The sequence below is a fragment of the Bos indicus x Bos taurus genome, chromosome 27 (assembly GCF_003369695.1).
Source record: "Bos indicus x Bos taurus breed Angus x Brahman F1 hybrid chromosome 27, Bos_hybrid_MaternalHap_v2.0, whole genome shotgun sequence".
In the NCBI taxonomy this organism is placed as follows: domain Eukaryota; kingdom Metazoa; phylum Chordata; class Mammalia; order Artiodactyla; family Bovidae; genus Bos; species Bos indicus x Bos taurus.
The window spans coordinates 14,079,905-14,107,566 of NC_040102.1; the positions used below are offsets into that span (position 1 = coordinate 14,079,905).

The following is a 27,662-nucleotide window of genomic DNA, read 5'->3' on the forward strand; positions in this document are numbered from 1 at the left end:
ACCTTGGGCTATTCTCCTGAAGCTGGGCACTGGGGTTTGGTCTTTTTGCTTGTTTTAAAATTTCTGATCCACTGTGGACTGACTGGTATTTTTATAAAAGAACAATCACCATGAATTAGAAAAGTTTAAAAAAATTAAAAATGCAAGCCCCAGTATTATTAGAGTCAACAGATACACAGTAACTATGAAATTGCTGTAAGATTTCAAAATGTTTACTCCTGATGCCTGTACTTATTGTCACAGACACATAACAGAACTCATGGACCGGTGCGGGTCTGCATCCCAGACCTTGAGGGATGTAGATGTAAAGGGCAGCCTGGCGAGAGTCCTGTATTAAGTGCACAGAAGCGTAGGGAGTATATTGGCTTCAGATTACACAGGGCCATAAGTAGTGTGGCTTCTATTCTGAAGGTGTTGAGGAGCCAGAGGGTTCTGGGAAAGGCTGACCCAATCATAACCATGTTGCTGTGCTTACTTTGACATCGTATATAATATATTTGCAGCGAGAATAAATTGATGACAAAGACAGAAAGAGGTCAGAGTGGGGATGGACTGGGTAAAATAAAGCAAAAACTTCCACGTTTCTGGAGACGTCACTTCATAATACTAACTACTTGAAGGAGATAAAAATTAAAGACGGCTACTCTCTTTTTTTTTTGGCTGTGCCTCTCAGTTGCAGCATGTGGGATCTAGTTTCCTGACCAGGGACTTAACCCAGGTCCTCTGTATTGAGTGCGCAAAGTCTTAGCCACTGCTTAGAGCACAGAGACCACCAGGGAAGTCCCAGCTACTTCTTTTCTAAATTCTGAAAAATAACCCACCTGATTTATTTTCAGAAACCACACAGATCGAAGATCCGCGGAAACAATGGCGGCGGGAGCAGGAAAAGATGCTCAAGGACTACCTGTCAGTGGCACAGGACGCCCTGCAGACGCAGCAGGAGCTGTACCACGTGAAGGAGCAGAGGCTGGCCCTGGCCCTGGACGAATACGTCCGCTTGAATGACGCCTACAAGGAGAAGTCCAGCTCTCGCACCAGCTGTAAGTACAGCGTGGCTGTTCAGACCTGAGAAGTGGGCGTCGACCTGCAGGTGACGGGAGGCCACTGGGCGTCTGTGGGACGGCGCTCTGGGTCCTGTCCCTTCTTGGGCAGGAGGAGCCCCTCAGCCCCATTTCAGATAAAGGTCTCGCTGAGGGATTAACGTTTACCTTTTCAGATCAGGGCAAATAATCTGGCCCTTGTGCTGCTCTTGTACGTTGTTTTTAGTGGGACTAAACTGAAACCGGAGCAGTTAGCACAGACGAAGTTTCTGTTGACCACCTGAGTTGACCGATCTCTCTCTCATCTCAGAGACTGGCCTTTTTTAAAGCAGCAGCTGTGAAGGGCTCAGACATCCCACTTAAGTGACAAGTTTCTGGGTAACACAAAGCACAGTTAAGCTGTATCTGCAATAAGCTCCTCTAAGATTTTATCCATAGATATAAAATCCACAGGAAACTGAGGCACTGGGGTCTTGATAACATTCCTTTTTATTGAAAAAAAATGATGAAGGTTTGAAGATGACTTTTTATATCTAGGTGTCTGATGAATGACAATAAAGGAGTTATAAAGTTAAGTAAGTATCCCAGAAGCATGTAAATCTTGTTTTTAGCGTTTGTAATTTCTAAGTTGACAGCTAGTTATGCAACTTGTACAAGTCACTTTTTTTTTTCCCCCTCTCTTCTCCCTTTGAAAGTATTCTCAGGCTCTTCATCCAGTACTAAATATGACCCTGAGATCTTAAAAGCTGAGATCTCCACTACACGATTAAGGGTAAGATTTTTTTTTTTTTTTTTGACTGTGGTTCTATTAATATGCTGAACATATGCATAGAATCTGGAAGGGGCCTCTGTGGTCAACTGCCATCTCAATTCAGTAAAGGAACCGTTCCACTTATCCTCAATGGATGGTCTTTCTGCTTTTGTTAAAACATGTTTGTGAGATTGTTCTTATTAATGTGACAGACTGTGTTCCATTTCTGGGCAGTTTTATTGTTTGCGGTTAGTATATAGAATCAAAATCTGAGTCTAAAAAACTTCAATTTTTCCTTATTGTGCTGAAAGTACACATCCAAAGTGGAGCTTAGTTCCTTTTTCATCAAACGGCCCAATCTATCAAGACGCTCACAGTTCACATTACCAAATCACTTCTTTTTCTAGGTCAAACTTTACTGGTGCCTCACACTTCCTTATGGGTTGTTTGCTGATCTTTACCCTAAATCTTTCTGACCACACGGCTGTTAAGGTCGCAGCTTGTTTATCCTTGATTTTTGGAGTCTTAAAGATTGCTCTCCAAGTAAATAAACTGTGCAACCCTTGCATAGGTCATGAAAGAGATTACTGCCGTGACCCCAGAGGCCCCCATGGTACTCCCTTGTCATCCTTGTCCTTCTCCCTAAAGGTGACAGTAGGTGACCCTTATTGGCAATGCTATAAATCCATTTTCTGCCTGCTTTGAACTTTGTGAAACTGAACTGCTACCACATGGATGACTGATGGCTTCTTTTGTTCAACATTTCTTCTGTATTTTTTTTTTAATTTATTATTATTGTTTTAATTTATTTTGCCTGTGTTGGGTCTTAGCTGAAGCACGGGGTCTCTTACTTGTGGAATGTGGGATCCGGTTCCCTGACCAGGGGTCGAACCTGGTGCTCCCTGCATTGGGAGCTCGGAGTCTCAACGCCTGGACCCTTGTTCAACATTTTGAGATTCATCCACATACACTTTTATTGCGTGGAAACCATCCCACCTTTGTGTAGATACCATGAATTCATTTCTTCTACTATTGACGTACATTAGAGTTTATACAAATTGCTAGTAATTAGTAACTTGCATCTTAATGTGTGTGTCTGTTACACATGCCTTTGGGTGCACAGATGTACGCATTTTTGTTGGTTATGCAACCAGGAGTGGAATTGCTGTGTTAAAATATACTCGAGCAGCTACTCACACACAGTTTCAGGCCTTGTTAGTCAATCAGTTCAAAATATTTCCTGATTTCTTTATGATTTGTCATCAGAGTGTTCTGCTTAGTTTGTAAACAGTTTGGGATTTTCTTATCCTTTATTCAGCTTAATTCCACCACGTGTTTTCAATTCTAAAATTTGTTTATTTTTTGTTTTTAATTACTTGCCCAAATTCTGCACATCAATGTAATAATTTTTTGAACAAAATAATCACAGTTATTTTAAAATTCCATGTCTTGATTAGTATAATATCTAAAACTTCTTCTTTTTTTTTTTTTTTATCGAAAACTTCTTATGTGTTGAATTCTTCGGTCTGGTCTGGTTTTTTTTCCTCTGGATTTTTGTTCAGTATTTGACCTCTCACAGCTGCTTGCTTTTAATTAAGAGCCATATATTATGTATGAAAGAGAATAAAGATAATTTAAGGTTTGGGATGATCTTGTTATCCTTCAAAGAGGATTTACTTTTGCTTCTTAGAGGAAGTTAGTTCAGGGGCAGATAACTTCAATTCAGTCAGGGTTTGAGTTTTCTGAATTCTGGGCTTCATTCTTCTTCTCTTTCCTTTGTCACCACACCCGTGGCATAAGGGGAATTTGTGCCCCGACTGGGAATGGAACCCACAGGGAAGTCCTTGGGCTTCATTCATTTTCCTCAAATGAGGTCTATTTCCAGAGCACCCTTTCTTGTAGGTCAAAGCTCTTCAGAATCCCAGCTGAACTCCTGGGCTGTTTCCTGAGGAAGCAGGCTGATTGAGGCTGGACTCCAGCGTCTCCCTGGAGCCCTTGGCTCTGAGGAACAGCCAGTGCTTCTCTGCCTGTCAGGCTCCCGGTCACTGCATTCTCCCAGCTTTTCACTTTCTCAATCACCTACGCAGATGCCTCAGAAGGAAAACTGATGCCAAGTTTGGATCTTGCCTACGAGGCCTCTCTTATCATTTGGCTCTTTAATAGAAGTTCTTGCTGTCTTGGTAATTCTCCAGTGTCTCCAAATAGATGTTTGTTTGTTTAACCTCACAACTTTTCTATTTGTTCTCAGAAAACGTATGAAGAAAGTCCGTCTATACTTTCTGGAAGCAAACCTCTCTTTGGTGTGGACTTTGGGGTGTAATTTATGAAGTCACTGTTGGAAGTTTTCTCTCCTGCCACAAGCAGCCCTTTGCCCTGTCCACCCGCCTTCATTTCTCTGTCTGTTCCTCACGGAGCTCGTGGGCCGGTTTGTGGGACACCTCGTTGCTGCGTCTCTGTGTCGTGTCTGTACATTTCTGTAATCTCTCAAGCAGACATCTTATCTAAAAAAAAGGCTGGGGTGGGACGACGGGTGAAGGTATGTTGTCAAAACTTACCCTTGCTAAACTTCGGTACTCCCTGGAGCTGTGCCCATCTCCGACGTCACTACGTATTACTGCTTCCCCTTTGAAATTTTAACCATTCTTCACAGTTCTTTTCTTTGAACATAAATGCAGTACCTCATATTGTATATGGAATACCTCAACAGGCTATCCTAATCTGTCCCTTTAAATCCCATTTTAGAAAAGATGCAAACTAAGAGAGGGGTTTCTTAAAACAAAAGCAGGGCTTCCCTCGTGGCTCAGTGGTAGAGAGTCCATCGGCCAACGCAGGATACGTGGGTTCGATCCCTGTTCCGGGAAGAGCCCATAATGCCTGGGGGCAGCCAAGCCCCTGTGCCGCGGCTGTGGGGCCTGGAGCGCCCGGGAGCTGAAAACTGCTGCGCCCACGTGCCCTGGAGCCTGTACCCCACAGCGAGAGAAGCCACTGCAAGGAGACCCCCTCACAACTAGAGTAGCCCCTGCCCGCCGCCACTAGAGAAAAGCCTGCACAGCAAAAGCCCAACACAGCCGAAGTAAATAAAATTATTCAAAAAAGAATAAACGAGAGCAGAGAGGTTGCCTCACACCAATAGCCGTCGGAAGGAAACGGAGCCCTGTATAACGGGGAGAGATCCCAGAAGACCCCACGGAGTCATGTCGCCCAGACCCATCGCCTGATGCCGCAGAACCCGTCTGATAAAGCTTATTTTGCAGCGGGTTTAATGCGCACTTAGGAGCCTGTGTTCACCCGTATGTCATCGCTGTGGGACGACAGAGTGAGTCGGAAAGGAGTGCCCTCCTCGACAAGGCAAGCCCCTCAAGAAGGGGGAGGAGGCATTCACGAGTAACTGGAGTGAAAGATGAGAGCCTCTCTTCTATTACGGAGGAGGTGCTTGTCTAATACTTCCGGTCTGTGAAAATGCCTTTTAATAGGAATGCTTCCACAGCACATGGGCCCTCCTGGTCCACGTTCTCTTGTGATGCTTTTAGCCATATCATGGTTTGAACGTGGCAGGGCCGATGGTGCCCTCTCTCTGCCACGAGGGCATGTTCTGGCAAGGTAGATCTTTGAGAATGCCCCAGGTGTTCTGAAGTGTCTGGATAGCTTGAGCCGAGTTTCATGGATTTTGACAACCTAGCTTTTCTTGGCTGCCTGTCCTGGAGAAGTCCTTGCATGTACCCATCCCTTTCACAAAGTAATGCCACAGAAATTGTTGTGCAGCCACTCAGTCATATCTGACTCTTTGCGACCCCAAGGACTGCAGCACACCAGGCTTCTCTGTCCTCCACTATCTCTTAGAGTTTGTTCAAACTCATGTTCATCAAGTCGGTGATGCCATCCAACCATCTCATCCTCTGTCGTCCCCTTCTCCTGCCTTCAATCTTTCCCAGCATCAGGGTCTTTTCCAGTGAGTTGGCTCTTGGCCTCAGGTGGCCAAAGTATTGGAGCTTCAGCTTCAGCATCAGTCCTTTCAATGGGTATTCAGGATTGATTTCTTTTAGGATGGATTGGTTTGATCTCTTTGTAGTTCAGGGGACTCACAAAAATAATAACTCATGGATTAGCTAGCTCCTCATTGCTTTGGTGTCTTATAGGACCTGTCTCCATTTTGGGTTCTAGTAACAGTTTTTCATACAAAGCCTAGTACTGGTTTCATACCACATAATTTTAACATAACAATATTAGCAGGTGTGCTTTACTTGTTTTCATTGAATTAGAGCAAGTGGGTCAAATGTTTGGAAACCAGGTACATAGGCGCATCAGTCTAAAACATCTGTTTTATATTATATTATGGTCGTAGGTGTTGGTGATCACTGGGCTTTAGTTTCCTCCTCAGGCGAATGGGATGACAGTACTTCCTTGGCATCTAGTTGTTGAAAAGGTGAAATGAATAAATTAAGCTCTTTTAATAATACACTCATCATTTTTACAGGTAGTGTTCAATTTTTTGAAAAAAAAATCTTTTTTTAAGATGAGGAATTTAAAAAATTTATACCAAAATTTATTATTTCATTTGTTCATTATAGATACTTACAAAGCCAAAATTTATTATTTCATTTGTTCATTATGGATACTTAGGATAGAGAGTAGAATATCTTACATAAACTAAACCTTCAACTCAACTGATATTTTTAAAAGTTTATAGCAAAAATTACAAATAAATGGGATTTGGTGAAAATTTGATGCAGGAAAATTTTGGTGAATTTTGATTGCTTTTACTGATTGTTTATCAAACTGAAATACAATGTTGGAAGTGTAAAAGCATAAATTTCTTTAGAAATACAGATGCAGTTGAGAAATTTTTTTATTAATTTAGTTAATGTTTTCAGATCTTTTTATATAGATTATTTTTAGTATTTATTGAATTTGGTACAGTATTTTTTCTGCTTTATGTTTTGGTGTTTTGGCTGGGGGGGCATCTCAGGTCCTCACCCAGTGATCTAACCTGCACCCCCTGCATTGAAAGGCAGAATCTTAACCACTGGACCACCAGGGCAGTCTCACATTCGAGACTTCCAGCATGTCACTACAGCATGTGCTGTATGATCCAGCTTCTAATTGTGTCAGAAAGGAAGCAAACGCTCCTTTGGTTAAATTATTTGCTCTCCATGCAAAATACATAGCTGGTTCCTGGGCACTGCTATTGATAACAGTGTGCTGTCTTTTGTTCTTAAATATATTTACTCACACATTGTTAGTATTAATTCACTTTGAATTGTTTTTAGCAATGGTGATGGACTCAGAAGAGCCATCCACAGTCTCACCTATTTGTAGTTGTGTCCATAGATTCTAAAAGAATAGTGGTTCAACATACGGGTTAGTTTGTAACTGTGAACAGAGTTAGCTCGTGCGCACGTCAAACAACAGCACTGTAACCAGTGCTGTAACTAACCTACAAAAACCATAACTGTGTGCTTCAAATAGGAAGAAAAATGCCTTCTGAGAATGGAAATTGCCAGCGATAGGGATTGTCTCTTGACTAGACATGAGTGACGTCTTTATGCTTAGCTTATTTATTAGGTTTTTATGTAGGCCATTTTGCTACAGGTCTAGTTTGTCTTTGCTGACAGAGGTCCATGTAGGCAAAGCTATGGTTTTTCCCATAGTCATGTATGGATGTGAGAGTTGGACCATAACGAAGGCCGAGAGCTGAAGAACTGATGCTTTCGAATTATGGTGTTGGAGAAGACTCTTGAGAATCCCTTGGACAGTGAAGAGGTCAAACCAGTCAATCCTAAAGGAAATCAGTCCTGAATATTCATTGGAAGAACTGACACTGAAGCTCCAATACTTTGGCCACCTGATGCAAAGAGCAGACTCATTGGAAAAGACCTTGATACTGGGAAAGATTGAGGGCAGGAGGAGAAGGGGGCGACAGAGGATGAGATGGTTGGATGGCATCATTGACTCAATTCAATGCACATGAGTTTGAGCAAACTCCAGGATATAATGAAGGACAGGGGAGCCTGGCGTGCTGCAGTCCCATGGGGTCCCAAAGAGTCATACATGACTTACTGACTGAACAACAAAGATTGTCTTTGATCTTACATATATTATCATACCACTGATAACTAAAACCTTTATAATTGTAGTTTTCAAAAATTCTCCAGGGTTCTAGACCACTTTCTGCTGCTTAGTAGCAGAGTAACTTCAGTGGATTACTGATTCTCTTTAGTACTGAGATCCCTCACTTGTAAAATAAGCATTAAAACTGTATCTGTCTAATAGAGCAGTTGTGAGGATTGAGAGGATAGTGCCTGGAACACATGAAGCGCCTGGAATGTTAGCTCTCATCTTTACTTCCAAGGAGAGTCCATGTTTTTTTTTAGAGAGTCCACATTATTTTAGTCCACAATTTTTTAGTCCACATTTTTAGAAAAGGCAGAGGAACCAGAAATCAAATTGCCAACATCCATTGGATCATCGAAAAAGCAAGAGTGTTCCAGAAAAACATCTATTTCTGCTTTATTGACTATGCCAAAGCCTTTGACTGTGTGGATCACAAAAAACTGTGGAAAATTCTGAAAGAGATGGGAATACCAGATCACCTGACCTGCCTTTTGAGAAATCGGTATGCAGGTCAGGAAGCAACAGTTAGAACTGGACATGGAACAACAGACTGGTTCCAAATAGGATAAGGAGTACGTCAAGGCTGTATGTTGTCCACCCTGCTAGTTTAACTTATATGCAGAGTACATCATGAGAAATGCTGGGCTGGATGAAGCACAAGCTGGAATCAAGAATGCCAGGAGAAATATCAATAGCCACAGATATGCAGATGACACCACCCTTATGGCAGAAAGCGAAGAACTAAAGAGCCTCTTGATGAAAGTAAAAGAGGAGAGTGAAAAAGTTGATTGAAAACTCAACATTCAGAAAACTAAGATCATGACATCTGGTCCCATCACTTCATGGGAAATAGATGGGGAAACAATGGAAACAGTGACAGACTTTATTTTTGGGGGGGTCCAAAATCATTGCAGATGGTGACTGCAGCCATGAAATTAAAAGACACTTGCTCCTTGGAAGAAAAGTTATGACCAACCTAGCAGCATATTAAAAAGCAGGGACATTACTTGCCAAAAAAGGTTCGTCTAGTCAAGGCTATGGTTTTTCCAGCAGTCATGTATGGACGTGAGAGCTAGACTATAAAGAGAGCTGAGCACCAAAGAATTGATGCTTTTGAACTGTGGTGTTGGAGAAGACTCTTGAGAGTCCCTTGGACTGCAAGGAGATCCAACCAGTCAATCCTAAAGGAAATCAGTCCTGAATATTCATTGGAAGGACTGATGCTGAAGCTAAAACTCCAATCCTTTGGCCACCTGATGCAAAGAGCTGACTCATTGGAAAAGACCCTGATGCTGGGAAAGATTTAAGGCGGGAGGAGAAGGGGACGACAGAGGGTGAGATGGTTGGATGGCATCGCTGACTGAATGGACGTGAGTTTGAGTAAACTCTGTGAGTTGGTGATGGACAGGGACGCCTGGCGTGCCGCAGTCCATGGGGTTGCAAAGAGTCGGACATGACTGAGCGACTGAACTGAACTAAGAGTCCGCATTGTGCTAAACGTGCCAGTCAGCACTAGCGTTACCCTTTGCTGTGACCTGAGGGTATTTGTTTTTATGTTCTGTGTCCTGCATTGAAACTGGGTTAGAGAATGAGAGTAGAAAACAGTGATAGCTAAAGACATCAAATGGCTCTCTGAGAAGAAAAAGTGTTGGACACTTAACAATCAAACTCTCTTTTTTAAAAAATACAATTGTATTCTAACAGAGTTCCATTTGCAACTTTGACCTATATAAGAAATAGAAATGGATTCTATTTTATCTTTCTTATTTACTTTAAAATATTTCTGTTATTTATTTATTTGGCTGCACCAGGTCTTAGCTGCAGCATGTGGGAGTTTTGTCAGTTTCGGCACGTAGGATCTTTATTTGGCTGAGTGTGGGATCTAGTTTCCTGTCCAGGGATCAAACCTAAGACCCCTGCATTGGGAGCAAGGAGTCTTAGCCCCTGGGCCACCTGGGAAGTCCCAAGACCAAACTCTTAAAAACCAGAAACAATCCCAAATAACGTTGAGTTGGAAATAATACCTGTTTTCACTTATCATTATAATAGAATCAAACATTTTCATCCTGAACAAATTAAAATGCACATTGATGTTAGGCAGCTGAGAATCACTCATGTAATCCATTCAGAAGCCTCCCCAGGATAAAAGCAGTAGCTTCCAGCCAAGTGTAGGTAAAGTAAATAACGGAGGAGAAAGGAAAGCACAGGTACGTCAGTCTCCTCTATCACTGTCACCCAGCACACAATACAGTCTCACGTCACTTAAGCAGAGCAGAGTCTGAGTTGTCAGAAATGTATTTAAATTTTAAACGATCATTAAAAAAAACTTTTTTTTTTTGGACTGCTCTGGACCTTTGTTGCTGTGGATGGGCTTTCTCTAGTTAGTGAGCAGGGGCAACTCTTCCTGGCAGTGGCCTCTCGTTGCGGAGCACAGACTCTAGGCACACGGCTTCAATAGTTGCAGCACACAGGCTTGGTAGCTGTGGTGCACACTCTTAATCGCTCCGTGACACGTGGGGTCTTCCTGGACCAGGGGTGGAACGCGTGTCTCCTGCACTGACTGGCAGATTCCCACCCACTGTAGCACCAGGGAAGTCCTTAAATGATCATTTTTGAAAGAAATTAGATGGGTGTGTCATCGAAGTCCAAATGATTTTCATGTTTTATGTCTGTGAGACACACTTTTAATTCGGTTGTTCCAAGAGGACTCAATAGATAGCATCATGTTTCTATCAACTGTGTTTTCAAAGGTAGATACAGGTTTCAGCCCAGCTATTTGAGTTACTATTGACCTTTTGGATTTCTGCTGCTGCTACTATTTTTAAATAAAAATGCTGGTCTTTTTTGGTAGAAAACTGTTTGAGAGTGCTCAGAAGTAGAATCACACGTGGACTGAACTGGGATTGTTGATGGCTTCTGATGTGGTCAGAGTCTGACGCTAAAACTGGAGTGTCTTCGCTGGACACTGTGCATGAGCTTGTTGCTCTGTGTGAATGTTAAAGCACCTACAAGACCCTCCTCTCCCAGGCCACTCCTCCTCCCTGGCCAGGGTGAGCCTCTCCTCCTTGGGGTCCAGGAGCATCATCTGTACCTCTCTGTGTAGTAAGGAATTGGGCCCTGCAACACAATTGTTTTAGTTTACTCTTACTGAAGTATCGTTGATTTGCAATGTTGTTAATCCCTCTTACACAGCAAAGTGATTCGGTTACACACACACAGACATTTATGTTCTTCTAACACAATTATTTCTGTTTCCTTTTCCCTAATAAAACAGAAGTGTGTTAGGGCTCAAACTGTTAAGCCTTCTGGTAAACCCAGCAGGTAAATTATGCAGCATCTACTGTATCCAAAATCCTGGGCCTCACGGTCTAGAATCGTGAGTGTCATACCGCCCTCGTCCTCATCGTGAGTCCTCAGAGTGACTCTTCTCCCTCTTGACTTTTTCCCCTTCTGGTCCACAGTGCTCTCTATTTCCCTGGCTTCTCTTGCCTCTGCTTCACCATGTCCTGTATCTCCTCCGCTCATGGACCTCTGAGCGCTGCAGATGCCCAAGTTGTTCTGTTTTTGAACTTTCATCCCTTCTGCGCACACAGTCTCTCTAGATGATCTCACTTATGCGCATGCATGTAAAAACCGCATCCTTATGTCAGTGACCCTCCCTTCTATATCAGAAAAATAATTGTCTTACCAGAAACCCTTGATCTTCCCCCCCAGTCCAATATTTTTGGGCTTCCCTGGTGGCTCAGCTGATAAAGAATCTGCCTGCAGTGTGGGAGAGCTGGGTTCGATCCCTGGGTCGGGAAGATCCCCTGGAGAAGAGAAAGGCTACCCACTCTAGTATCTGACCTGGAGAAGTCCATGGATTGTGTAGTCATGGGGTCTCAAAGAGTCGGACACGACTGAGCGACTTTCCCTTTCACTTTTTGCACGTCTTCTCCGTCACCGTCCACACTGAGGCCACCACCCCGTGCTGTTGGTTCTACCTCTGAAGCGTCTCCTGTAGCACGCCCGCCCACCTTGCAGATAGGACGGCCCTTTGGGCCACTGTAGTCACCGCAGTGGCCTTCTGCAGCCATGAAGCCGCTCCTGCTCTACAATCCTGCCTTGATTCTCATTGTTCTTAGGAGATTTAGAGATCCTCAGCGTGGCTTCAGGTGCTGTGTCCTCGGGCCTCCTTCTCCGATCCCACCTCCTGCCCACACGGCACCTCTGTAACGCAGCAGTGGCAGCATCTCTAAATCAGACGCCTGCTGAGGTTGCCCTGGCCCCACGCAGCTTAGGGTGTGTCCCCAAGCTCCACCCTGCAGGGACCCTTCTATCAGTGAGGCCTATGGGCCTTCTGGCCAGGGAAGTCCCTCTGTCCCCATTTTATATCTTGAAGTATCCTGTGCTTTTCTTTTCGATCACCAGTGGCAATTGGTAAGGTTTATTTCATTGGACAATTATTTGCTCAATGTAAGGCTCCCTCGTTGTTCTGTAAAACCCATAAAGGCAAAGATCAGATTTGTTGTGTTCACACTTCCAGACCCAGGGTCTGATACACTAAGGAGAGTCAACACATATTTGTGGAATGAGTAAACAGGAAATAAAAGTGCAAAACACACGGAATTACTATACAGCAGAACGTGCTTAAAACTCCAGGCTGCAACTTACTATATGCAACTAAGTTTCTGACACCCATGAGAAGACCTTTAGTTTGTGACTGAACCAGGCTTGTAGCATATCTCTGACCTGGCAGGTTTTAGTATTCTTGTTTCCAAAGACAACGGGGAAAAAATAATTGTTACCCATTCGACAACTAATTATTGACCCTGTGGTATCACTCTGCAAGTTTGGGGGCACAGCCGAAGTGATGCCACTTACTCTGCCATGGGGGACAGCCAGGAAACCAGTACACAGACAAGTTCAGCTCTTGGGAAATACTGCGAACTGAACAAAACAGAGTAATGGCCTTCGTGGGGTGGCCAGAGAAGTGCCGCCTGGCACCGCCAGTCTTGATGTCCGGCTCAGAGCAACTCTGCTACATAAAATAATGAGAGCAACTTTGAGGAATAATGCACATCACCGATCATCTAAACTTACTTAATCTCTTTCCATGGAATATATATCCAGGGGAAACGAGTCGAGTAAACGTTAAACCAGTGGCTGTGTTTATGTGTTTAATAGTTTACTAATAGGTTACCTTTTAAAACTGTGTTGCTAATTATTTACAAACATTCATATTTATATTTTCTCACAAAAGGTCAAAAACCTGAAGCGAGAACTCTCACAGATGAAGCAGGAATTGCTCTATAAAGAACAAGGCTTCGCCACTCTGAAACAGTGAGTATGAAAATAATGAAATTAACTCTCAAATAATCCAAGACCCCTGAGCCAGTCCAAAGAAAGTAGAAGTGCAGATGACATAAGGGTTTTCTCAAAGAGTAGTCAAGTAGGAGAGCTTGGCACCAAAAAAAAAAACACACAAGAAAACAATCAACCATAGAACAATAAAAAAACACTTGGGAAAATCTACTATACACTTTGAAAATGTCTGAAGTTTTCCCTAATAGGTTGAAGACCCAAAGAAACCAAAGTGAGAGACTCAGCTTCATCTCGCAGGCCCACCAGCCGGCCTTAGGTGGAGACAGAGTGGGGAGATGGGGCCCAGGATGGGCTGGGGTGACCAGGTTCTCTTTGGAGCCCAACCCAGGGGGCCTGTCTGCCTCTGATGCCTCCCGCCCTCACGGAGCCAGTCAGGGGTGTCTGTGGATGGGCTAAGTGCGTGTCCGGGCCCCTGAGTTCCCTCCGCCCTTTCCTGCTTTGTGCTGAAGTCCGCTGGACCCCGGCCCCAGGCTGAGCCAGGTCAAAGGAGAATGTGGATGATGGAGGGCAGATTGGAGGACTGGGGCTCCCTGCCCTGTTCCCAGGCCCCGACGTGCACCCAGGCATCCAGCTCCTGCAGCACCCACCCCAGGATCTCCGAGGCAGGGACACGGTGATGGTTCACGCAGCCCACGGCCTCGGGGAGGGCTGAAGCCATCGTCCCTTGAAAGGCATCCGGCGGCCCTTCCAGTCCCCTTCTCCTCTCCTGCTGCCCCACATGGGGCCCCAGCAGTGAGGCAGGATGCACCGGGGCTTCCCGAGGGGCTCCTCTCCAGGCAGGTTTACGCCCTTCCTCCGTCTGCCTCCACAGCATCCGAGGCAGCAAGGTGTCACCCCGTTAAAGATCCCACGTGTTCACTGGCCGGGCCATCTGAGCAGATCGTTCTGTGTGTTTGGTTGAAGAGCTGTATTTCGGGACCCCCATCGCTTCTCTCCGTCACCAGCCACATGACTTTCATCTCAGACACTCACCTCATGTAATCATGACCATGAGATTCTTTTAGATGCTCCCACCCTGGTGGTTCTCCAACCTGACTACATATTAGAATAATCTGAGGAGCTCTTAAAAAAAAATACATGTGTCTGGTCTCCATCCCAAGACCCCCCACATGGTTCCCAGGTCCAGCTCTGTTCAGAGAACCTCTGTGGAGGTTGCAGCGCAGCCCCAGAACCTGAGCAGACCTGGCTTACCCTAAATGTGTTGTTTAGTCAGTTGTCCATCAACATACAGGAGGGCGTCAGGGTAGAAACACCAGGAAGCATTTAGCCACACGTTACATACTTTTAAGACACAAGAAATTATAACTCATGTCACCACCAGGATTAAAGGTTAGCCAAACTTACTGTTTTTGTTATATCGATGAAACAATGATATATTGTTTCAAAGCAGTTTGCTTGCAAGCAATTTTTATAGGAATCCAAGGCATGTTTAAGAATCTGTCAATAACATTCCACAAGAAAACAATAGCCATTTGTTGTAGAAACCCAGGCTTTCTCTTGCAGTGATTCTAATCTGAGGAACCAAGAGCAGAAGAGATACCATATCTAACGTTAGACGCCTCTCGTGCATCTTAACTATAGACAGAATAAAGCTGTTTTCATTCAAATGTTTACCACCATACTACCAGAAGATTGAATCATAATTGATTATACCCAGAGACCATATTTTTCAAGAAATCACGTTCCTGATACTAAAGGGAATCTTACTTGGGGTTATGACCGAAAATATATTTCAGGAATAAATTTAAGCAGAATCCCGCTGTAGGATTTTGCAACTTCACACTCACAGTAAAATGGAATAATTTTGTGGAATGTGCACCGATTTAAGCCCCGGTTGTCATTCTACCCGGTGCCATCGTTTATGCTGGATGAATGAATGTAGTTGTATTCTCGGTGTTAGTCATTTGAGACTGTGGTCCCGGGTTGGACTTTGGCCCTCAGCAATAGTGTAGCTTATGTGTAGATGGACACCAGCAAGAGAGGCGTTATTTCTGCTTTGGTCCATCCAGTGGCACGGTTGTATATACTATATTATAGAACTGATTTATGATGAGATTTATTTTATTTTCCTAGGTTCTTTCAGACTTTAATCACTTGTTCAGCCCCATAAAATATTTTCTAAAGTGCTACTTGTAAAAATAAGTTATCTACAAACCGCCCTCATTTGAGTAAACTTTAAAAGCATGAATAAGATAATATGACGTTAGTTAATTTTTTTTTTCAGACTGTACCCTTCACATTGAAATAAATACAAATTAGTAAATGTTTTAAACCAAATTAGCTTAGAGACAGTTTTCTGTGATTTAATAGGTGCCGTATCTCCGGAGAGTCTGGGAATTAGACAGGACATGCCCGAGACCGTGTGTCACAACACTGTTGGCTGGTGGGACAGGGGGGTGGCAGTGTGTTTCTGAAGTAAAGCCCAGGTTCTTCCTAATGAGTCCCAAGCAGCATAGGTGATGATGAAGAACTTTAACCTTTCTTTTTTTTTTTTTTTAAGAATGAGGTCATTTGGTTGGGTCCTGTGACCCCTTCTCAGTTACCTGAAATCCTCTGACGTAGGGTGACCCTGGGAATTGTGTGGACATTCAGTAAGCGAGCACTGCTTACCAAGTACTAGTCGGCAAGCTCACTGCGAGCTCTTGATTCAACATCAACGGACAAATGAACACGTCTGCCCTTGCGTCTTGTTCCTAGATTTTAACTCATTCAGCAAGACAGGCAATGTTATCTTGACTCATAATTGTCATAAAAATAGAATACTTTTCATATATTTAAAAAGAAACAAGAAACTAACCAAACAATCCAAGCATTATAGGATACTCACTAGTATAAGCGAAAATCGCCACCCTTTATTAACAGTCACCAGACTGTGCCCTGTGCTAGGTTTTGCACAGACGTCACGGCACGTAAAATTAGACGGCAGCGATGAATCCCAAGGTTCCTGGGCTTGCCCAGTTTACTGGCATTTCTGTCTTCCTGTTCAATCAGTTCCTCGAGCCCCGAACCTTTGCCAGGATCAGTGTGTGATGAGGTTTGAGTTCAGCCAGCGGTGGGACCACCCAACCAGACTGTAAACAAGAAGCCTGAGCCCGACGCTGATGGCAGTGGGCTGGGTATGAGGTCGGGGGTGGTAGGGGTCTCATCTCGAAGCGGTCAGATGAGAAAGGAGGAGAGACCACCACCCTGAAGCTGCTGTGTGTGAGTCCAGCAGTAAACATCAGCTAACCACAACATCCCCACACCCAGTTCCCGTGGTCTGTTTAGCCTGTACTCTGATATTCTTTTATTGTTTTTTTCCCCCTCTCTTTTAACAGAATTGATAAAAAAATGTCTGGAGGCCAGAGTGGCTATGAACTTAGTGAAGCCAAAGCCATCCTAATGGAACTGAAATCTATCAGAAAGGCTATTAGCTCAGGAGAAAAAGAAAAACAAGATCTGATGCAGGTATGTGATAGAACATTTTTTTGGGGGTCAAGTCAAACTACTGCGACCTTCTTGGGCCTCAGAAATTGTCCTTGAGCAGAAAGTTCTCCATCAGAGTCTGGACGGCCCCTTTCCACCACAACCCCATCCCCCCCACCCCCGCCTGCATCCCATTCATACGGAATTTGGTCTCATTGGAGATGGTTACAGATACTGAGCCAGCCGCTACCTTGGAGGAGGACAGATGGGTTCTAAGGCTCTGATATGCTTATTTGAAGGCTGGCTTTGGGTGACCTTTGAGACAGGGGCTGGTGGATCCTGGAGCCTGTGTGTGGAGATTGGTGTCTTGGTGTGCCCTGCAACTCACTGCAAACTTCAGGCGGAGCCCTGATAGGCAGGGTTATCTAAACCAGTGATCCTTAGCCCAGGATACAGAAAGGGCATGTCACCTGCCATCAGTAAGTAGATAATAGGCCTTGAGAAGTGGGGGAGGGGTGTGAGGAGCTTAGAAAAGTTACTCCCCACCCCAGGAGATTCTCAAGTGCTAGCTGGGAGTGGCACGGAGAGATGCTGAGCTAGCTGGGGGGCAGCTGTGGAGTCACCTGGGAGACAGGCTGACGGCACTAGATGCCCTGGTCTCACCTGTACACGCCTCACCTTACGACCTGAGCTCCACTGACCCAGCCCCACGTGTAGATAAAACAACCGTTGCGCGAGCAGTGTTCTGCTTCTGTATATAGCACATGCGGTCAAGTTTTTTTTAAAAGAGGTATCTCTTCCTCCTCCTCCCCTCCTTCTATCCCATAATTATCACAAGCACTGAGAATTCTTTGTAATAATTCAGATATTTGGAATTCTTCACCTGGCTGGGTTAGGATTTAGTCTGTGTCTTTCGAAAAATGTTTCAGCCCATGGTGAACAGAACCTCTACATTTAAATAAAATATTGAGCTACTTAATGTCAGTTTCCAAAATTCTGGTTGAATACAAGTAAATATTCTTGAACCCATATAATTTTGCTTTGGGGGATTTTTAAAATAGCTTTCAAGAAGCAATTAAATATAAAAGACAACAGTAATAATAGCAAATACTTAAAATACTGTCTTCGAGCCAGACGGTCTTCTGCCTGTTTTGCATAGAAATACTTCATTTAATTTTCACGGCAGCCCTAAAGATAGGCTCTGTTATTATCCTCAACTTACAGACACGAAAACCACAGTACAGCGAAGTTAAGTTACTGAAAGTCACACAGCCGATACCGAGGTTCAAACCCAGGCAGTCTGGCTTCAGAAGAGATGGTTCTAACATACATGTAACGCATACAGAACTTTACTTGGACACGCTTTTTGTTGTTGTTCTACAGTGAGCCTGCTGATTAAATCAGTCATCCCTGGAAAAAAAGTTAATGGTTCTTGTACAGATTTACATTGGACCTTCATAATTTACCAATTTTAGGTCCTCTTTGATTCTTCCTGTAAACTTTGAATTTATACGTAGGCCAGATTAAGTTTAAAAATTAGATAACTTTTAAATTACTAAAATATGTAAAGTAAGTAATAGATCTAGAAATCAACAACAGAGCTGAAAAGGACTTTAGATATCTTCTGTGACTTTCAAACCTCTTCGGATTTGACCCACAGTAAGAAATATATTTTTCATCAAAACACAGTAACACAAATATCTTCACCTGTAGATATATACACACACACCAGATTTCACAGAAATGTGCTTGCTTTTGATACTAGTAATATACTTTGATTTTATTTCCTAGTCTCCTCTATTTCATTTTAAAACATACTAGTCATGTGCTACTAAATTAATTGAATTCACGGTCATCCCAGATAGGTTTGAAAAATATACATCTTTTCACTGTTCACAAGAAAAATGTAGAAGAGACTTGTCCAAAGTCTTTAAAAGGATTCTTTGTTCTTTTTTGTAATGTATTATTCCATGTGACCATTTATGTTTTATCCCTCATACATTTTGTATAAAAATATATATATTTTGTATAAAAATGCCTTTGAAAGAAAATAGAGGTTAGGTGAAAAACAAGTATCAGGTCTCTGATAGTCCTAATTTCTTATCATGAGGATTTTATATATCAGGAATAAATCCTGGCTCTTCTTAAAGCTGATAATAATGAGCTTCTTACATTTTTGTTAGTGTTTTGTAAGGGGGGGTTGTTGGTAGAAGTTTAGATTTTTCATTTTTAATGCTATCACTGGCTCACATCTTCCCTCTAAAATAAACTCCCTATATTAAACCTGGATGCTGACAGCAGCCATGTTCAGTTGTAATTATGCACTTTCCCAAAACAAACATCATTGCAGGTACTGATCAACTGCAGCTTCTGGGCCTCAGTTTCCTAATCTCTAACATCTATGTGAGCTAAATAATCTCTTGGATCCTATCCAGATATCAAATGGCATAACTGTAGACATCTTCTCAGTAGGAAGTTTGCCTGTTTTATCTAAAATGAGATTGCATTATAGGTATCCCATGTCTCCAGAATTTCTACTACATAAAATGGGTAGCCCTCATTAAAATAGACTTTTTAACAAATTTTTCAAAAAGAGAAATGCATTTGTATGTATAATGGAGTCACTTTGCTGTACAGCAGTAATTACCCTAGCATTATAATTCACTATACTTCAATTAAAAGTTAATTCAAAAAATTTTTTAAATAAGAAATGCATCTATTAAATATAAAGATACCATGATTCACAGGGTGAAGAATTCCCAGGCTATCTTGAGAAAGAGAATATAGCCTGTTTTAATATGATCTCACATATTTTCAGAGTCTGCATGTATGTGCAAAAACTGTCTTGTACCCTTATTTTTTTCAGTCATTTAAAGTGATAAACACCCACTAAGATAAAGGAATTGTTGTTTCCACTGAGATTAGCTCTTTCGACGTAGTTTTTCCCTGGTGGGGAAGTTTCACCCTCTTCAGTGCTCGGCTCTACGACGTGCTTTGTGTTTCCTGAACAGAGCCTTGCTAAGCTGCAGGGGCGGTTTCACGTGGACCAGAGCATCGGCACATCTGAGCCAGACCTGAGATCCAGTCCCGTGAGCTCGCGTCTCTCCCTCTCCAGACAGACCCTGGACGTAGGCTCACAAACCAGCATCTCCGGCGATGTAAGTCATCCGTGTGGAAGGGCCCTGATTATAGCGTCGCTGGCAGATGGGACGGGGGCCAGAAAAGGGGTGCAAGTTCCGGCTGTGTGCATGCAGCATTTCGTACTCATAAGACTGGATTTACAAACCTTAGCCTTATCTTTTCTGCCTAGGTGCCAAGCATATCAGAATCTGTCCAGATAAATAGCTTGGTTCAAACTTTCTCATACTGTATTTATTCACAGACCCTATTGAAAGACAAGAGACACGTGAGAATTTAAGTTTTCCTCTTAAGTTTAGAGCCTTGGAAATTAAGGTCCTTCCAAATACACATTAAGGCTAATGAAAAACATAAATATATGCCTTTAAAAATGAAACCAAAGAACTTGTTTTTACACATCTGAAGTTGATTATATTAAAATGTTTGATTGGTGGTTTATACCTGGCACTTGAAAATATTTAATGTGGTTTGAATATTATTACCAGTTTATAGTCTACCTTTTGGGACACCATTAGCAGATATTTACTTTTCAATAAGTTCCCAGTAATTTTTGTGTTCTTTGAATTCTGTGCTATGAAAGTAGAGCAGATAGAGATCAACAGTAGCGCTTACCTGTTTGAAAAATTAATTTTTGAAGTAATTTATTTATGTTTATGCATTTGGAAGTTAAATGATGGAAATTCTGGCTCACAGAGACAAGGAAATTAGTTCCAGTTCATAAATTTTATTGACCTGTACGCCCTTCATAAACTCTTAGACACCAGAAGCATTTACCTAATTTTTTTTTAATCCTGATTTTAATGTGTAGAGAAAATGATGTTAAAGTCTTTGAAAAAAATTCAACAAGCTTGAATTAAAAAGAAATGTTTTGTCCCCACTGAGACGCGAAAGTAAGTGCCTTTGCAAACTGGTGTTCCCAATTTCGATACTATCTTCTTTAGCTTTTCAATTACTCGTACTTCCTAGAAACAAAAGCAGTTTTACTTCATTCATTAGCAGAGTTAATTGACTTCTTCCCCTTTTGTTTTTTTTAACTAGATCGGAGTGAGAAGTAGATCAAATTTAGCTGAAAAGGTCAGGCTGAGCCTCCAGTATGAAGAAGCCAAAAGAAGGTAAGACCAGGGGACCGTGTGGCGGTCAGTGGTCAGTGGGCTCACCCGGCGTTTTCCAGAATTCATCTTTATTCCTCTGGTGACATCTGCTGGGCGCTCACCATGCGTTTTTTACTGAGATCACCTTTCAGATCTTGGAATATAAAGGTTGTGGGGTCTCCCCGACCCCACCCAAAGCCAAAGAATGAGGAGAATTCATGAGAAGGGCAGGAATGGAACTGTGCCGTTCTTCCTGGAAGGAAGAAGCTTTAAGGCTGTACGGTACCTACTCACAATTTAAAGTGAGGAAGTTGGTTCCCCAGACAGTGCTGCAGAGACTCGGGTGCTGGGCTTGGTAGCAGCTCGGAGTTTGAAGGTAAACAGCTTCAAGCACCTTCCTTGGTGTAGGAGGGAAGCCCCCCGCTGGCGTCCTGGGGGATGTCTGGGTGTCACTCAGCTCTGGTCGTGGTCCCTCCTTTACCCTCTCCACTCTTCTTCAGCACAGCCTCACTGCCTTTTTCTTACCTGTGCCTCCGGAGAGGGTCTGGGAGACTCCTCTGTCCTCAAGTTGGCGACAGACTGAGCAGGTTTTCATAACATAGGAACTGTGCTTGTTCTGAGAGAGAGGGTCACACCGAAACCCTTCATCATTTTGCTTTTAAGAGTGTGAGGATGCTGCTGTTCTGTTATCTAGGAAGGCACTGGGGGCACAGGCCTGTATTATCAGAAGCATGAGCTGCTCAGCTGAGAACGTGCGTGGTTTCTCACTGCAAGGCAGCCCAGTAGGTGGATATTGAAGTACATCTGTTAATACTGGTGATGATGAGAATTTAAAAGTCATTGGCTAGGGGCTTCTTTGGCAGTCCAGTAGATAAGACTTCGTCTTCCAATGCAGGGGGTGGGAAGCTGGGAATCCCATAGACCTCGCAGCCAAAAAAAAAAAAAAACTCAAAGCATAAAACAGAAGCAGTATTGTAACAGATTCAATAAAGATTTTTTAAAACAATCCACATCAAAAAAATAAATAAATAAATCTTAAAATTAAAAAAAAAAGTCACTGGCCAGATTTCTTAGAGGTTGTCTGGCTTTAACAATGCCATTATTTGATCTGCCTCAATCCAATATTTGCCTCTGCGTAGCTTCTGTTACTAATATTACTTGGTTCTTTGATTTACTGAAAGAACTGTAAGCTTTGTTCCACAAATTATTCACCACCGTGAGCTTGAGCAAGTCACTTCGCCTCTCTGAGCAGCATAATACCTGGCTAATTTTAATGCCTGTAAAGTTTCCCAGGTGGACTGTAAATGTCTTGAGGGTAGGAAAAGTGTCGTGCAGCGCGTTGTCTGCTTCTCATGTCCGGGACTGGCGGTTCCCCTCAGCCAGGACTGAGGGCTCTTTTGTGCTGTTGCGGCCTGGGGACCTGGGAGCCTGTTCGGGTCGCTCAGGTTATGAGCACAGCAGCCCCCGAGCCGCCAGAACTCCTTGGCTCCGACATAAACAAAGCCAGGATCACTGTCTGGCTTTCCGAAGGAGAGCAGCCGTAACTCAGAATTAATCTTGGGGAGGCGAGCCTCATCCCCCTTCATCCCTGGGGTTTGACTCGGCTTCCCTTGGGCCAGCTTGAGCTTCTGCTGGACTCTGGCTCCATCTGGAGCTTACGCAGCACTTGTCTTCTGGGTGTTCCCAGAAAGCGTCACGGTTTCTTGCCCAGATTTAGCGCACTCCTTCCAAATCAAATTCAAGACCTACCTAATGCCCGATCCCACAAGCAACAGGTGCTGTTCTTTCTTTCACTACATCATTGCTCGCGCTTCAGTTGTTTAATTCAGTCCCATCAAGACTTAAGATGTTGGTTCTTTCCCATTCGGTTGCATTGCTGTTTCTGTTACCATTCGAGGTTTTGCTTTAGTTACTAGTGATTCTGAGGAGATGGTAAGTCTCGGAGGTTTCTGTGTGTGTTGAAAGTGCTTTTTCTTCCTTAATTCTGAGTAAGTAAAGAATTTTGTGTTTACTTGTGTTTGGGTTGTGTTTCTCGGAAACCTGTTTTCTCCTGCAGCCTTTGTTTTACATGCTTAATGAAGCTAATAATATCATGCTTATTTAGCATTTTGATGATTAATTTTCCAGTACGTTGAGACAGTTGTTTACAGTTTTGTGGTTAAAGCTGAAGAATAGCTGATGTTATATCTATCATAAGTGCAGACGACAGGTGAAAATCACAAGTACATTTTACACACAGCACAGTTTAAGGTGGCAACTTTCTTTTTAACTCAAACAGGAAACTTAAGGCATAAGAATGTGGAGCTACTTCCCTCATGGTCCTGATAACATTTTTCAATCACCTTTTTCTTCTCTTCTACAACTTCTTCCATCTAAAAGTGGGGGCAGGCACCCCCTTTTCTCTCTTCATCATCTTCTGCTATGTGCTGGAATATACATGGTACATTACCAGAGTAATCATCCAACATTTTGAAATAGGAATATAGGGTTCCTAATGCCAATATCAGTTGTGTTCATAGTTTACCTTTTTGAAAGATATTTATTTATCTATTTGTTTCGCTGCTCCAGGTCTTAGTTGTAGCTTGCAAACTCTTAGTTGTGACATGTGGGGTCTGGTTCCTGGTTCCCTGACCAGGAATCGAACCCAGAGCCCCTGGTTCCTGAATCTGGTTCGATTCGAACCCAGAGCCCCAGAGTTGGGAGTGAGGGGTCTTAGCCACTGGACCATCAGGGGAGTCCCCATAGTTTGTCTTGGTCTTGTGCTTGTGGTCAAAACAGCCAAGTGCCATTCTTCTCGTGAACAGTCCCGACAGCCCTCACAGTGCCCCAAACCAAGTTATTGGATTCGGGTGGTCATTCTGATTGAATCGGAGTTGACTTGATGGTTGAGTACGAAGCTCTAGACACGGTGAGGTCTGGGATCAGCAAAATCATGAAGCTGGGGAGGAGTCCCTTGGCTGCGTTTTCCTCCTCCCCGCACTCCTGGCCGCGTCACTCCTTCCTGCCACCACCCCGGTAGGGCCCTTCCTGCTGCCGCTGCCAGCTGCCAGCTGTGTGCAGAGCAAGACCAGGTCGACGCATGTCCATGGGACCGGCTCGTGGTGTACACTCCGCCCAGGCCCGGAGCGGGAATCAAGCTCCCTGTGCACGGCCCAAGGACATGGCTGGAGGAGGCCCAGCCCGCCTGCTCTTCGCTGGCGATGCTGGAACCTTGAGGGGCTGCCTTGGTAGTGGTTCCGGGTGGCCCAGCCCGGTCTTCTCCCCTCCCCCGACTGGCTGATCTTCAGTTGCTGCCAGCGTAGAGCGAGCCAGCATGACAGCATTTCAGGCATCACTCACCAGAGTTGCTGGTTTGTTTATTTTTTAACAAAGTCCTCAGGTGTTCCTCCACACATCAGGGCTGACTGGTCCTCTGCTTCTTAAGCATCTGTGTAGTTTGACCTTCATCCTTCTTTTCAGGTAGTAAGTGTGATAACCTGGATTCTAAAGGTGGGGAGGGTGAGGCGGATGAGAAGTAAGTGTAGCATCAGCTCAGGGACCCGACTAGGGGCTGCGGTTCCCTCAGCCTCTCACCCACCTGTCACAGCCGCCCCTGGGGGGGTCAACCCCAAACTTAGCCTGCCTAGTGTTTCCCCCCCTTGGGACTTCTTGGAATGTACATGGCCATTTTATTTTATTCTGTCTTATTTTCTTTTCATAATATATACATTTTATAGAAGCACAGTTGACTCACAGTGTTTCAGGTGCACGGCAGGTGATTCAGTTATACATACACACATATATTATTGGGGGTGGGGGGCTTCCCCAGTGGCTCAGATGGTAAAGAATCTGCCTGCAATGCAGGAGGCATGGGTTCGATCCCTGGGTTGGGAAGATCCCCTGGAGAAGGGAATAGCAACCCACTCCAGTATTCTTGCCTGGAGAATCCCATGGACGGAGGGGCCTGGTGGGCTACCATCCATGGGGTCACAAAAGAGACGCACCTTAGCGTCTAAACCACCACCATATTATTTTTCAGATTATTCTCCATTATAGGTTCTTAGAAGATACTGACTCTAGGTTTTATTTCAGTATGGCCAACCTGAAAATTGAACTGTCGAAGCTGGACAGCGAGGCATGGCCTGGGACGCTGGACGTAGAGAAGGAGAAGCTGATGCTGATCCATGAGAAGGAAGAGCTTCTGAAGGAGCTGCAGTTCGTCACCCCACAGAGGCGCACGCAGGATGAGCTGGAGAGCCTGGAGGCGGAGAGGCAGCGGCTGGAGGCGGAGCTGCTGGCCGTGAGGGGCGTGCCCAGCCAGGCCCTGGCCGAGAGGTTCGTCCCCGCCTCAAACGCACCTGCCCTTGGTGGACCGAGAGCCAGCACAAAGGACTTCCCCCCCGTAGAGCAGTAAAGCACACTCTCCTTGGGCCCCTTGGCTCCTCCACAATTGTTGAGAACGTGAAAATGCCTGAGACAGATGTTGAATAAGTAAGGAATGTTGACAGAAAACCAGGAATGCAGTCTGATAACAGTGGCTGTAAACTATCACACTCTGATAAGAGAGATTATCTGGACTGTTAGAGCAGCCCAAAGCTTCCTACTCTGGGCTTTATTACTCACAAGAATGCAAAAGCTGATTGCTTTTCAGTTCACAAGGAAAAGACCTCTTGCTCCCTTTGATATTTCACCAGGTCACAAGACCTTGGACTTTGTCAGTTGAAAACCCTCATCTGAAGCAGGTGGAAAATAGAAAGGAAAGTACTTTAAGCCATTTTTAGATCTTCCTGTGGGAAGGTGTAAATTAATCATCTGATCTTAAAAAAAAAAAAAATGCAGTTCTGTAAACAGATCAGCTGCACTCTCAGGCCGGGGGACGTGTGTGTACAGGTTTGCCATGAGGCCATCGCCCTCCAGGGTCCAGGCCGCACTGACAGATGCCCAGACCCGTTTCCCTGTCTCAACCATAGGCCAAGTAGCCCTTTAGAACCCCACCCCGCACCCATCATTTAGGCCCACAGGTAAGGAGCAGAATGAAGGGCAAGAAATTCACATTTGCATATTTCAGGTGACCTGGAAGTAAGTTTAGAATCCCCAGCCATAATCCAGTCCCTTTTTTTTCTTTTTTTTTTTAAACTTCTTGGCTTCTTGCATGCCTTGTCCTCTATACGCATTTAAGGTTGTGTGTTAACATAATACCAAAGCATTTGAGAAGTAGAGTGGTGGAGAAGGTGGGGATGGTGGGCAGGGAAAAGCAGCTCTGACATTCCTAGTCACGTGTTAGCGTGGGCACCTGTTTAATCGTGACCGTGTGAGGAGCGTTGGCCTCCGTGAGTTAAGGTGCTGACGGAGATGACTCGTGGCTGCCCGTCACAGCTTTCGGGAGCGTGAGAAAGTATCCCGGGGACCTGTTACAGATGACGGCCTTTCACCGTCTTAAATACTTGTCGTCACTCCCCTGCGTCTCCTCCCCTCCCGTGCTGACATCTCTAGTCTTGTGAGCTGCAGGCTCAGCCCACAGGCAGGTGTGAGCCGGGCTGGCCAGGTAGGGATCCATCTGAGCAAGACCAAAAGGAACAAAATGTAAGGGTCAGAAGGCAGACTTAAGTTGTTTCCCTGAATTATCTTGATGCTCTTGAGTGTCTGTGTCTGTGTTTCTTCAATTTCAAGATTTAAGAGATTCTCAGGTGAGATTCTGGGTCGTTACTGACTTGTGGTCTCTGCAGGAGCCCACAGAACTCACATGAATTTTCAGCCGGCGGGTGAGCCCCCAGAATCCCCCAGCCCCAGTCCTTGAGGCGTCACTGACTCACAGGACCAAGGAGATCAAGCTCGCCCCCTAGTGGTCATAAAGCGCATCCGGCAGAGTAATGCTCCTTGTGACCCGTCTCCCGCAAAGAGAAAGGGCTCTCAAATGAAAAAAGCCTTCCTGTGCATCTGCCTGTCCTTTCCTTACAGTTACTGAAATTCCTTAAACCCTGCGCTTTCCTACAGCTGATAAGATCTTAACATTGCTCCTTCTTTTTTCGTAACTCTTAGAGGTTTTGCCTTATGTCTTGCCAAGATGTCTTCATTCTCTTAATTATATGAATATTTTTGCCACTGGTTCTGAAAAAAAGGGCTTCCCTTGTGGCTCAGCTGGTACAGAATCCGCCTGCAATGTGGGAGACCTGGGTTCGATCCCTGGGTTGGGAAGATCCCCTGGAGAAGGGAATGGCTACCCACTCCAGTATTCTGGCCTGGAGAATTCCATGGACTGTCCAGTCCATGGGGTCACAAAGAATCAGATATGACTGAGCGACTTTCACTTCACTCACTGAAAAAAAATTTGTAGCAAGTGGGAGGGGTTATGAATGTAACTTTGTTTTTTGGTTTTTTTTTAATGGAAAAGGAACTTGTTCCTTCTGTAGAGGATATGCGCCTTCACCCTGGGGACACCGGGGCAGAGGTGAGGGGTATGACGAGCCGTGGTATGGAGCCGTGGGACCATGGGAGGGCTCCTTTGAGGCCAGATGGAAGAGATCCTTCTCACTCAGGAGGACCACCAGCCCCGGCTGGAGAAGGGTGAGGGGAGACAGGGCTGACCTCTGAGCAGCATCTTGGGCCCTACCACAGAAGAAGGGGGAGAGGTCACTTCCCAGGAAGGAGACTGGGAACCAGCTCCCACCGGGAGAGGCTCTGAGCCCATCAAAGACAGGAGGTGGGGCGCTTGACCAAGGACAGTGACAGCCGTACCCACCTGGCGGGGCTTCTGTGACTCCTGGAGCCTTCGTTAAGCTTCTC

The 27,662-nt window shown here is 44.3% G+C and overlaps 1 protein-coding gene across 4 annotated transcripts in view; it reads left to right on the plus strand.

The window, feature by feature from the left end:
• WWC2 (WW and C2 domain containing 2) overlaps window positions 1-27,662 on the plus strand; it is a 152,908-nt gene that overhangs the window by 90,685 nt on the left and 34,561 nt on the right. For all 4 annotated transcript variants that reach the window (XM_027530192.1, XM_027530190.1, XM_027530191.1 and 1 more), the window contains 7 exons: window positions 837-1,040; window positions 1,736-1,812; window positions 13,145-13,224; window positions 16,584-16,713; window positions 19,683-19,829; window positions 20,848-20,921; window positions 24,972-25,214. In XM_027530192.1, coding sequence (XP_027385993.1) covers window positions 837-1,040; window positions 1,736-1,812; window positions 13,145-13,224; window positions 16,584-16,713; window positions 19,683-19,829; window positions 20,848-20,921; window positions 24,972-25,214 — 955 coding nt within the window. The remainder of the gene's footprint in view (window positions 1-836; window positions 1,041-1,735; window positions 1,813-13,144; window positions 13,225-16,583; window positions 16,714-19,682; window positions 19,830-20,847; window positions 20,922-24,971; window positions 25,215-27,662) is intronic.